This window comes from Xyrauchen texanus, chromosome 34 (assembly GCF_025860055.1).
Source record: "Xyrauchen texanus isolate HMW12.3.18 chromosome 34, RBS_HiC_50CHRs, whole genome shotgun sequence".
In the NCBI taxonomy this organism is placed as follows: domain Eukaryota; kingdom Metazoa; phylum Chordata; class Actinopteri; order Cypriniformes; family Catostomidae; genus Xyrauchen; species Xyrauchen texanus.
In genome coordinates this window covers 24298141-24311488 of record NC_068309.1, presented here as the reverse complement: position 1 = coordinate 24311488, position 13348 = coordinate 24298141, and the positions used below count along the sequence as shown (strand labels likewise).

General features: G+C 37.7%; 1 protein-coding gene across 1 annotated transcript; it reads left to right on the top strand.

Annotated features, from left to right (window-relative positions):
- The first annotated feature begins 8518 nt into the window (after positions 1-8518).
- Positions 8519-13254, top strand: LOC127628128 (ras-related protein Rab-39B). Its single transcript, XM_052104827.1, has 3 exons — positions 8519-8827; positions 10157-10383; positions 10638-13254. The coding sequence occupies exons 2-3, from the start codon at positions 10169-10171 to the stop codon at positions 11062-11064; spliced, it is 642 nt and encodes a 213-aa protein (XP_051960787.1). The 5' UTR covers positions 8519-8827; positions 10157-10168; the 3' UTR covers positions 11065-13254.
- The last annotated feature ends 94 nt before the right edge of the window (positions 13255-13348 follow it).

Sequence of the window (13348 nt, the reverse complement as noted above, 5' to 3'; positions counted from 1 at the left end):
CCACACCCTTTTCTTCACGGTGTGCAGCGGCTTCGTAGCGTGTGAAAAACAATGGGCATTTTAATAAAAATAATGTATCTAATTGTCTACACAGAAGAGTATAACATGTAATATGGTTCTTATAAACAATGTATTTAATAATTGAAAGTGTGCATTATCCTCTCACATCTAAATGACAATTTTCCTGATCCACAGTTATCATGGCCAACCACTTGGCGGCGCCATGATTCTGATTTCGCTGGACTGTCTTCGTCTGTCAAAAGAGAAGGGTATAGCTACAGTATGGGAAGCCAAACAAACCAAAAGTGGGACGAGACAGCGGGGGTTTACAGAGCTTGCGCCGCGCTGACATGTCATCTGCGCGGTTCAATGGTCCGAGCCAACAATCCTCACCAGCGCTGCTCTGACCAATTTAAACAGCGTAGCGCAAACCATACATGCAAATAAATGTACAATAAAGAAACCCCTCCTTCCTTACAAGTTTGCGGACCATTGAACCGCGCAGAATGCAGGTCAGCGCGGCGCGAGCTCTGTAAACCCCTGCTGTCTTGTCCCACTTTTGGTTTGTTTGGCTTCTCATACTATAGGCAGGGGCGGACTGGCCACAGGGAGAACCGGGTGGCGATAAGCTGAACCGGGCCGCCGCTTTATGCCGAACGGGCCGCAAAACTGCGCAGCAATATGCATAATATGCGGAACCCACCGAAAATTTAGTGCCTGGTAACATGTGTATGTAAAATTGCTAGAAATAGCATTTTAGCTTAGCATAATGCTGACAATTTACACATGGTTTATTTCTATTCCTTCTACTCCAAACTTACTTCTCTCTACTTACTTCTTGTATGAATGTAACACATCATAAGAAAGTGTTTCACTGCATCATTTATATGTATAAATGTTTTCCATCTGAAAGGACTAAATATTAAATGAAACAAATTACAATAAAATGCAAAGTAATTTCATCAGTAATCAAAATACTTTTGAATGTAACTATATTCTAAATACCAATTATTTAAATTGTTACTGCAGTGGAATATAGTTACTTATACTTTGTATTTTAAATATGCAATCCAGTTCAGATGTGGGTAGAGTAGCCACAAACTGTACTCAAGTAAAATACAATTAATTTAAAAACATAATTACTCAAGTAGAAGTAAAAGTACTAACATAAATAATGACTTAAGTAAGAGTAAGGAAGTATCCAATTAAACGAGTACTCAAGTAGTGTGTACTAGATAGAATGAGAGAAAGAGGAGATATTAGACAGAATGTTTGCCTGAGTCACTATTTACTTTGAGTGAATGATATATATATATATATATATATATATATATATATATATATATATATATATATATATATATTGAAAGTGAATGGTGACCGAGACTGTCAGTCCCTAACATTCTGTCTGACATATTTTGTGTTCCACATAATACAAAGCATCACACTGGTTTGGAACAACGTGAGGGTAGAGAAATGATGAAAGAATATTAAATTATGGCTGAGCTATCACTTTAAAGAGATTGTTTACCCAAAAATGAAAATTCTCTCATCATTTACTCACCCTCATGCCATCCCAGATGTGCATGACTTCCTTTCTTCTGCAGAATACAAATTAAGATTTTTTAAATTTGTATGCTCCAAAAAGTACATAAAGCCAGGCAATATAAAAGTAATCCATAAGACACCAGTGGTTTAATCCATGTCTTCGAAGTGATATGAAAGGTGTGGGTTAGAAACAGACCACAATTTGTCATTTTTTGCTAGACAGCAGGGGGCGATATGCAGAGAAGAATGTTAATCACCAAAAACACAAGAAGAATTTGAAAGTGATCTGTTTCTCTGTTTCTCATCCACACCTATCACATCACTACTGAGGATTCTTATTTAACCACAGGAGTCTTATGAATTATTTTTATGCTGATTTATTTTTGTTTGTTTAGCTTTAAAATGTTGCCACTCATTCACCTGCATTGTATGGTCCTACAGAGCAGACAAATTCTTCTAAAAATCTTCATTTAAGTTCAGTAGACGAAACAAAGACATACACATGAGAATTGTAATTTTTGGGTGAACTAACCCTTTAAGGGCTCTTGTCAGATCTGGATGAATTTGTCGATAAGAAGAGAGGTTTGGAAACATTTCTAGTAATTATTATAGTGAAAACTTGAAAATGTCCCACAAGGACATTATATATAATGCTGAAATATAATGCCTTCTTTCACTATTTCCTAGCTTTTAAAGTCATTCGTGGATTCTTATTTCAGTGTAATTACAGTTTTCAGTGTCATAAGTGTTTAGATCGTTAGGTCTGTACAGCAGTACCGCCGCTCTCTAAATGCAGAGAATGCAGCCTACGTAGGGCATCAACTCTAGTCGTGGAACACTCACTGTGTCTGAAACCACCCCTATCCACTATATAGTGCACTATTTTGAGTTTTCGCTATTTTGTAGGAGTGTCTGAATTCTGAGAGAGCCAATAATTCCCTACTTTTATTCACTCATTCTTACACACAATGCACCCTAATTTCCAGTGTACAGTTCAAGTACACTCGATAATGGTTAATTTCCCACAATCCACCACGGGGAAGACGCACAAGCTGGGAGTTTACTACTTCCCTCACTCCTGCAATGTTTTATTTCATGCTGAATGCAGTAAATTACTTTTTGACAAATCATTACTTGATTAAAATAACACAAAAACATATAGAGTGACAAAACATACAGATATATTTTAAAATGTACTCTATATTTGATCAAATGTGTTTACTCTTATATTAACACACAGTATATATTAAAAATGACAAACAGAATGAAGATTTATTGTATTAATATATTATTTAATAAGAATAACAAATAAGGCCTGCACCACGGCCTGACGTTTCTGCACCAGTCCCAGAGCTCCGACACTCTCGTCCGAATTCCCTCATTTTGTTTACTTACTGCTGATATATAGTGCACTAACTGCCATTCACTCTACAGGAAATAGTGAATGAGTGAACGATTGCGGACACAGCCACTATCGTCGCCACAGTTGCCTCACGCCCAAAAATCTCACACTCGCGCCCCCAGAAATGCTGTCTGTTCGCATTCCAGTTGTCGATCACGTGAATGCCAGTGATTTACACTTAACTTGGATATTTACATGGATTTATACAGTTAATCCGCCTGAAGTAGCTGCGATAGATTCCAGTACCCCCACGAGGGTGCGGATTAAATGCATAAATACTGCTTATGACATGCGGGACAAAGCACCCTGATTGCACACATATTGCTGCACTGATTTAAAAACTTAAAAACTGATGTCATAAGAGCCCAGTTACATTATCACCCTGAAAATGTCCATCTCATTACACAGAAAAGCCCATGTTAGAATTAGAGCCAAAACTTACCTCAGCGTGCTGCCTAAAGTTGGAGCTGTGACTTTAATCTTGAAATATCAGCTTACCTTGGTGTTAAATGAAGGCATTGCATGACGAAACTATATTTTTTTCACTGTTTGGAGCAAAGAAAGTGTTTCACTTTGAAGAATTTGATGCTGCTGCACTGATGACTTGAGTGAAAATCTGTGATACCGGCTCAGAGCGCCCGGAGCTGTGTGAACTTCCGCTCTCGTAAATGTCCCATTCAATAATCTCTCAATAAATTACACATTAATTCAAATTAAACCCAGAAATGTAATGATGGTAATGCCACAAATTGTAAAAAAATTAATTATAAATTGACTTGAGTGAGAGGAAAAAGTACCCACTTTTAAACCTACTGTAAAAGTAGCTACCCACTTTACTACCCACCTCTGATCCTTTTACATGTATTCCGTTACACCCCAACTCTGGCTACATGTATAGCTTCAAAGAGATCCATGAGCTCCAAATGGCCATTAAATATATAGGGAGCCCCTAACCTTAACCGTTCCATAACCTTAACCCTTTTGGAGGTGGCGCAACCCCTTTTTGGAGTAACCCTGCTCCCTTTTGTGGTATCCCTGCCCTCTTTTGGAGATCTGCCCCCATTTTGAGGTCTTTGGCCTGCAGCTATTCCTACCTGCCTAACCTTACCCATTCCCTAGCCTTAACACTTTACTTGACACTATATGATAATTGAGACTCTTGAATGATTTTAGTTGACCTAGAACAAATTTTTTTTTTTCAGGTAACTTGAAAATATAAATTAAAGCTGAAGTGTTTCGTTCACCAAACATAATTGCTAAATTAAACATTGTTTTCAAAAACTCCTTTTGGAGTAACCACGCCCCTCCCTCTTTTTGAGATCGTGCCCCCATTTGGAGGCCTGCAGCTATACCTCTTTGGATCATTCAAGTTTAATGTCATCTTTAGATTCATTACAGTTGTCAGCTGAGGGCGCTATTCTACTACTGTTGTGTTCTGTCGTGAGGAGCTGCAGAACACATCCGGTCTCAAAAAGTCAGATATTTACACATATAAAAAAAAAAAAAGTGTAAGAAAATTCGATTTTTCAATACATAAATAAATAATATGAACAATTTATGGTTCGTTGTAATCATAGTCTCATTTGAAAAAATTATAAATACAAAATAAGGTATATATATATATATAGAATACACAATAAGACTATGTATATAGTCTTATTATGCAGTGCATATACAAATATGTTATATACATTGCAAGGGAGTGTAATGGCAAAAGATGTACGGTATGTTGGATAAAGTAAAAATACTAAGCTGTGAATTGCACATAATTATTGTGCAATGGGGCAGTTTTAACTGTTCATGAGATGGATAGCCTGAGGGAAAAATAAACTGTTAGTGTGCCTAATGGTTCTGGTGCTCAGAGCTCTGAAGCGCCGGCCAGAAGGCAACAGTTCTAAATAGAAGTGGCTGAGTGAGTGGGGTCCAGAGTGATTTTACCAGCCCCTTTCCTCACTCTGGAAGAGTTCAGTTCTTTAAAGGAGGGCAGGGGGCAACCAATAATCTCCTCAGCAGTCCAAACTGTCAATTGTAATCTTCAGATGTCTGATTTCATATCTGAACCAAACCAGAGAGTTATTGAAGGGCAGAGGACAGACTCAATGACTGCTGAGTAGAACTGTATCAGCAGTGCTTGTGACAGGTTGAATTTCCTCAGCTGGCGAAGGAAGTACAACCTCTGCTGGGCCTTTTTCAGTCAATGTGTGTCTCCCACTTCAGGTCCTGTGAGATGGTAGAGACAGGGGCAAAAATTCCATCAAAATGTTGGGGGGGACAATAAACAATAAACATAACAATTCTCAAGAGCAATTTTTGAAGGGGACACCAAGGTTTTTTTTGTTGTTGCCCTGTTTGCATTTGTATTATTTTATTTCTTAAACAATTATTTTAAGAATATATCATTAACTGCTGCCACAGTGCTGTTTAGAATGTTGAGCTGGGTCAATATCGGGGTGTTCCTCTTAAAGTCCACAATTATATTGACTCCAGTGCTAGGCGCATCTCACTGTAGATGCTTGAAATGTCCCGCCCCTTATTGAAACAGAAAATATGATTGGTTCAAAAATATCCAACCGCGTCTAAAGCAAACGTTCTGATTAGTAGCTCAGCTGAGTCGAAATGTCTAACTTGCCCGTGCCTTTAGTTACGGTCCCGCCTCCCGCTGCTCCTTTAAGAGAATCTCTGTACACTTATTAGAAAATTAATAAATAAATAAATATGCCTGATATGCCCTACACTAGGCTACACTACCCTGGCCCATGCCCTGCCCCAAATGGCAACCTAAGCCCTTGCAGTCTTCCTCCGTGTCCAGACTTTGGTGATGTAAGCGAGTGTAGACCAATGTTGTGCTAGTCAGCAAGTCCTTGAGGGTGCATGAGTGGTAAAAGTGTGCATTTTAGCCACTTCAAGACTTCAATCTGATGACGTATGTTTACATTATGTTTTTACATGCAGTTCTACAAATTATTATTTGAAAAAAATCATAATTGATCGATAGGGTATAGGAACACTTTAAATGCACTATTGATCTTTTTAATTTTTTTATTAAAGAATTTCAAGCCACACTTCTGCAGGTATAAATACTGGTAGACCAAACTTTGCTATCTCAATAAATATAAGCAATCTTATAAGCTACAGCCATGTGCATTAAATTATTCTCTCCTATCTTGATATTTTTGGGACTCAAAATAATTATAAAATCCTCTTTGAAACAACACTTAGCAAAGGTTTATTGTTAGGTTACTTACTTTCATGAACGTAAAACTTCTCCAAGAAAAAATATTCAATAAACTGAATAGGGGTGCATCTCAGTCAGTTCCCTACTTCAGTAGTCAGGGCACTGATCAGGGAATCGGCCATTTTAAGGGCTGTCTCATTCTCAAAATCTTGTGCATTTTAGTGCACTGAAACATTCATTCCTTTAAAAAATCCACAATGCTCCCTGAAAAACTAGGGAGCATCACTGATCACTATGGGCAAATTCCAATCAAAAGTAATCATATGCCCTCCGAAGGGCAGAGCACTTGAAGTGGGTACTCTGAAGGGAACATGGGATTACTGTTTGAATATACCCTTCACTAGCATTCTTGCAAGGGTCCTTTGTGAAAAGATTCTTTTTGTAACTTTTGTTTAGAACAACCCTTTTAGTTGGCGTTGCTGTCCTTTTCTGCATATCGCGGCTCCATTTTGTGGCCCATTTAGCCCTGTTTCGCGGCTGGCCCTTTGGGAAAAGTCCCAGTTCTCACGATGGTCAGTCCACGCCTGATCAGTAGCAGTGACTTTTGTGAAGTAGTTGCTGTGGAGCCTGCACTGATGCGGGCTCAGCCGAAGGTCACATTGAGGCTGCAAAGGAGGCGCTCGCGAGCACCCTTCGTAGAGCAAAAATGTCAAATGAGGCAGGGGGGTCAAACTCGGTTCCTGGAGGGCCACAGTCCAGCAGAGTTTAGCTCCAAACCTAATTAAACACACCTGAAGCAGCTAATCAAGGTCTTGAGGAGTGCTTGAAGATTACAAAGATGCATTTTGGAACAGGGCTGGAAGTTTGACACCCCTGCCAATGTGATGAGATGCACGGGTTGATGGTCTCAGATGCGGAGGGAGCTCTAGAGGCGAGTCACTATGCCACCACGAGGACTTAGAGCACATTAGGAATTGGACATTCCAAATTGGGAGAAAAAGGGGAGAAAAAAAAAAGAAGGAAGGCAGACCTGATGAATGCACCTGAGCTGAACACAAGAACATTAAAATGCAACAGACTAAACACTGGTTAGGTTTTGAACTGATTTTGACTTACCGGACACTGAAAGCCTTTTCCTGTACAGTTAGGGTTCAGTTTTAGGGACTAATTACTAGAAGCGATGCTACAAATGTAACTATAATTTTCAGCAGCATGTCAGTAGTTCAGCTAGTTTCACAGAAGTGTAGCTTTAGCAAGTTACTTTTTTCAACAAGGTGCAGTGTAGCGTCAAAGAATCAAAGTCCCTTTCAAGGTAAGTCAGTTCAATCTGCGGCCATCTTGGAATGCTTCTCGGCAGCTATTTTCTATGTATACAATTGGCATAAATGTAAAGCTCCTATTTACTTGAATAAGGGAAAAAGACAAAAATCTCCAAAACGGTAAAGATTAAACCTACGATCAAAGAACATCTTTCAGATAGGCAGGGCTGTATCTAGTGGGGTGAAAGGTAGAAATGATTCTAGGGGCCCACAGGTACAGAGAATTCTAAAATGTATTTTTTAAATAGGAAATATGCTCAGAGCAATATACATTCAAGGGGCCCAGAATACTTTGCTACGACCTACAGATCAGTAGTAAAATCTGACAACAATGGTATCATAAATTGTGCTTCTTCAGCTTAGATCACACACACAAAAAATATTTTTTTGCTCATTCTCAAGTTAACTGACATGCATGTGAGTGAAACATTTAAAATAAACAATTAACCAATTCAATTAAATGTAACTTGGAAAGTACATTTTAGTCAGTTGATTCATTCGGATGGGTCATATCAACTATAATATACTAAAATAAGGTCTGTGGTAAACATTATTTAACTTTAAGTGGACATTTTGTTCAACAACATAAATTACACACTTTCATACCTCAGTCGAGAATTTTAAGTTGAAAAAAAAAAACATTATTTTAGTAGGATATCAAGTTAAATGTTACCCTAATTCACCTTAATTGTCACAAATGTTGTGAACTTCTGAAAGTAGAAGTAAATTATATAATCTGGTTGTTATATAGCTACTTCAAAAGGTGTTCTTCCTTAAATAGTTTAATAGTTTAGCTACCTTTTGTTAGTAGCTTGTGTAGCTATAGCTTCTTTTTTTTTTAAAGGCAGCTTGACAGTAGTTTCACTACTTTAAATGATGAGTATCTTGAAGCTTTGGAAGGTAGTGGACGCGCTCGGTTGTTGGCAGTATTTCGCCTCCCGGAAGTTCTCTGTACAGTTGCGACCATAGGTTGCGACACAGACGCGTGTTGTGTGACGCGATCTAGTGCGCAGCTAGGACAGTTATTACGGTAAAGGTACTGATGAGGGATGAGTCAGGCTAGATGATGCTGATGGTACTGCCATTTCATCAGCACATTTTCACAAACATCTCTTCATACCTAATCATGAGGCAATCGAGATGAATTTACAAACAATTTATGGGAAATATGTATTAACATAAAGGCCCCAGACGAGTATGGTTTTTCGTTTGGTTATTTAATGTAAACTCAAAGCGGGTACTAACTGCACATTTACGCTCAAAAACATTCGGGTGTGCTTGGATGCCTTGCCGGAGAACTGCACTGTACCACACGTTTACAGACCGAAAGACGGCGAAAAACATGGGGCTTACTATTGTCAGAAACTGAGAAGCATTACCGAGGTAATAACAACTATCATTTATGCGTTTAAATTAATTGTGTGATTTCCCTGGATAGCTTGCTATATCGGACTGATAGGCCTACAATAAATTCCTGGAATGCTTGTGCTAGATGTAGTCATTTACAAAGAACGCGATCTAACGCATAATAATATATGCTATGTTAATACAAGATTTTTATTGTGGAGATGGATAGCCTACAGGTCTATTTTAAAAACAGGTTCGGTCAGTTTGGGGACTCATGTTGACAACGAGTTTACTGTTTGCAAATTGCAGTCATTGCAATGAATACAATTTAGTTGATGGCTTGCACTGGCATAACAACAAATTAACGGTCTTGCATATGTACATTTAGAGGAATTCCTTATATTTGAATTTAAAGAATTAAGCCTGGCTGATGCAATTTTTTATTAATTGCATCACTTTAAATTGTTCAGGCCATACTATAATATTTAAATGTTTGAGAAATGGCTCTTTGAAATGAATAAATTAGAGATAAACAATAGGCTACTACAATTCTCATTTATTAATGTTTGATTATTCACTGTAGAATGTGCAGTTAAGATGCTATTTTTACCTGATCTAACTCCTAAAAGTGCCTTCAATTGGTGTAGCTAAATGTATTCAGGTCTATTCAGTAATAATAAATAATTATTTTATTAGAATAAAACCATGCAGCACATTTGTAGGTTAACTGATAGAACATATTTACAGTGTAATCTATAAAATATACATTACTGTACAAAAGTCTTATGCGTGTAAGATGTTTCACAAAAGTTTTTGTCTTAAGATGGTTATTTATATCTTCAGCTTTAGTGTGTAAATTGGAAATATAAATGTTAGACTCTCAAACATTACTTTTGCAAATAGAAATGATTAGAATAGAAGAACAGGAAGCCCTGCAACTGATATCATGGCCCCCACAAAGCCCGCCACTGAACATTGTGTCAGTCTGAGATTACATAAAGAGACAGAAGCAATCGAGACATCCTAAATAGAAGAACTGTGGTGAAATCTCCAAGAAGCTTGAAACATCCTATCTGCCAACAACCAAGAAAAACTGTGTCCAGGTGTACCAGGAGAATTGGTGCTGTTTTAAAGGCAAAGGTGGTCACACCAAATATTGATTTAGCTTTTTATGTTTACTGGACTTTGTATGACATTAAGCGATAAATGAAAACTATTTATGGTATTATTTTTGAAGACTCGCTATGCAACATTTTTCCCAAGTGCCTAAAACATTTGCACAGTACTGTATGTAACACACAGTAAATTATGACAGTAATCTTTTTGACAAAATTTTTATTTTTTTTAACTGCTATTCCTTTATAGATTACGTAAGAAATGGAAGCTATATGGCTGTACCAGTTCCGGCTGATTGTCATTGGTGACTCGACTGTGGGGAAGTCTTGTCTGATCAGACGCTTCACAGAAGGACGTTTTGCACAAGTGTCTGATCCTACTGTTGGAGTAGACTTCTTTTCCCGTCTGGTGGAGATTGAACCAGGCAAACGCATCAAGCTTCAGATCTGGGACACAGCAGGCCAAGAGAGATTCAGGTACATTTTGGACTCCTGTATTTCAATTAAGAAACCCGGTATCGAAAGTGCAGTTGTAATAGCCATATATAGTATACAACCACATTGTAAAGTGTTACCAGTTTATTATTAGTTTATTCTCTCAATATGTCTTTTTGTATCTAAGAATTTACCTTTTTTTCTGGTTCTTTATTCTCTGCCACTCTTTATTCCCATATTTTCCACCACCTGTCATATAGCCTATTGTCTGCTCTTCTCCACTGTCTGTGATCTAGATCTATCACAAGGGCTTATTACCGTAATTCAGTGGGTGGCCTGTTGCTTTTTGACATCACCAACCGCCGCTCTTTCCAGAATGTTCATGAGTGGCTGGAGGAAGCACGCAGTCATGTGCAGCCACAAAGCATCGTCTTCTTATTGGTCGGTCACAAGTGTGACCTGGAACAGCAGCGGCAAGTGAGCCAGCAGGAGGCGGAGAAACTGGCTGCTGCATATGGCATGTGCTATGTGGAGACCTCAGCACGTGACGCCATAAATGTTGAGAGGGCCTTCACCGAGCTGACGCGGGATATCTTTGAGCTGGTCAAAAGTGGGGACATCACCATCCAGGAGGGTTGGGAGGGAGTCAAGAGTGGGTTTGTGCCTAATGTGGTACATTCTTCTGAGGAGGTGACCAAGAGCGACCGCCAGTGCCTCTGTTGATCAAGTAACTCTTGCTGGTGTATCATGGCTCTTCACTGCAAAACCAGTGCTGTTGTTCTACCTAAGCTTGACATCTCCCACTACTGCAGCCCTACAAATACTCTCTTCCCTCTTTCAATGTTTCCTGCTCTCATAGTAACTTCAAGTACAGTTCTTATTCTCAATGTAAAATCTGTAAAGATAAGCAACAGACAGAAATCTGAATTCAGTTGAGCTTTGGTAAGTCTTCATCCACCTTGTGGCAAGATGGAACCAGTAGAACTGAGTTGTAAGAACTGGGTAAGTAAATGGTTGATGCATCTTCCAGACTGGAGATCTCAGATCTTCAAACACAATATCCAAGGGAATAGCAACATCCTTTAGAGCAAAGACAGATCCAGAGTTTACACCAAAAATTCACCCATTAAGGTTCTCTTCGAAACAAAACGTATCAGAGCATGTGCAGGAAGACCAAACCAGTCAAAACATAATATCTTCTCTCATTTGCCTATTAAGCTTCTAATGTGTTCAACTAAGGCCACATCAACACTAACAATTTTGTTACGTTTACACCTCTCACCCACACTAGGATGGTGTGAAACAGTGTTTTGAAAGCGCCCTCCATAACTGCATAATTTGGAGAAAAAATTGCATTAGGAAACTGAAAACAGATTAGTGTCCATGTGGCCCAAAGATACTCCTTATGGTGCATTTACATGATGTCATAATTACCATAATTACGGGATTCTGGCTTAAATAAAACAGTAAAAACCGCTCAGGTTTTCTTCAAATTCATAATTACAAGTTGAGATCTTCAGATTTTTTGAAAGCTTGGACCGTTGTGATTTCAATCAAAAAGATGACCGTTAAAAGTAGTTTACACATTTTTTATATGCCATTTTATTATAACCATTGTTTACTTGTGCACTTTTTTTGTTCTTAAAATTTTAAAGGAGCATATAAAGGGAAATTGATTAATGTTGTGATCAAATATGTCATCGACAACAAAGCCACATTTTGACCCATTTTGGCGTTATAATCATTGCCGTGAGAAGAATCTCTGAGTTGTCATCTTGTAATTACAGTAATTCTAACATGATGTGAACATAGCATTTATAGTTGCGTTCATTAATTTCCTGTAATTTATATTGGCATATATTGATTGTTTGTTTGGTGGGACCTCTGATTTGAAGAGTTCCACAAAAGGAGGAGCAATTCTGTTCCATTAAAGGAATATTCTGGGTTCAATACAAGTTAAGCTCAATAGACAGCATTTCTGACATAATATTGATTAACACAAACATTTATTTTGACTCATCCCTCCTTTTATTTAAAAAAAAAAAAAAAAAAGCAAAAATCGAGGTTCCAGTGAGGAACTTACAATGGAAGTGAATGGGGCCAATATATAAACGTTAAAATATTCACTGTTCCAAAAGTATAACCACAAGATATAAACAATATGTGTGTAAAAATGATTTTGGTGTGATAGTTTGATAACCGTTTCTGTTTAAAGTTATAACCAATTTTACAACTTCTTTGCCATGGCATTGTAATGTCAACAAACCCTTAAACGATGATTAAAACAACTTTACAGCTCAAATAATACATTTGAACAGAAGAATTAATGCAATTTAGAGCTTTTATAAAATTATAAGCTTCACATTTCTGACTTTAAACCCTCCAAAAACTGGCCCCATTAACTTCCATTGAAAGTCCCTCACTGTAGCCTCAAGTTTTGTGGTAATCAACATCAATTGACCTTAACTTGTATTTAATCCTGAATATTTATTTAAGCCTTGTTGTCTGACAAAGATGAAGTCAAATTATGCCTGTAGAGACGGGAATGTGATAGGTACTTTTAGTTTTATTTTAGGAATTACCCTCTTGCTTTTCACATATTCAAAATGTTTCACTAAAAAAAATTAAAAGATACATAATCATCAATAAAACTCAAAGAAAAACTTGGAGCCGCATTTCCAGTTTTCTACCCTAAAGTGGTTTGAATGACATCCAGGGACTTCAATTAATTTTGGAATTGGTTCTTCTTAACAAAGTCCACTTTCGTAACTGTTGCCTGTCACTTGAGGTTAGTAGCTGCTAAGTACTTTTTTGACTACCGGCTAACACAATGTCATTTAACCCACTGAAATGACTTAACAGTGTATTTACTGATCTTGTGAGAGACATGGATGAACTATCAATAAAACAAGTTACTCAAAGACTTTGTGCCTTGAAATGGTTTCCTTTTCATACATTTATATTTTGCCTGGTAAGACATATTTAGCTATAAAACAAACAAACAAAC

Coding starts and splice junctions, on each gene's coding strand:
- LOC127628128 (XM_052104827.1), top strand. CDS start 10,169: ATGGAAGCTATATGGCTGTACCAGTTCCGGCTGATTGTCATTGGTGAC. Junction 10,384..10,637: donor GCAGGCCAAGAGAGATTCAG/GTACATTTTGGA, acceptor TCTGTGATCTAG/ATCTATCACAAGGGCTTATT.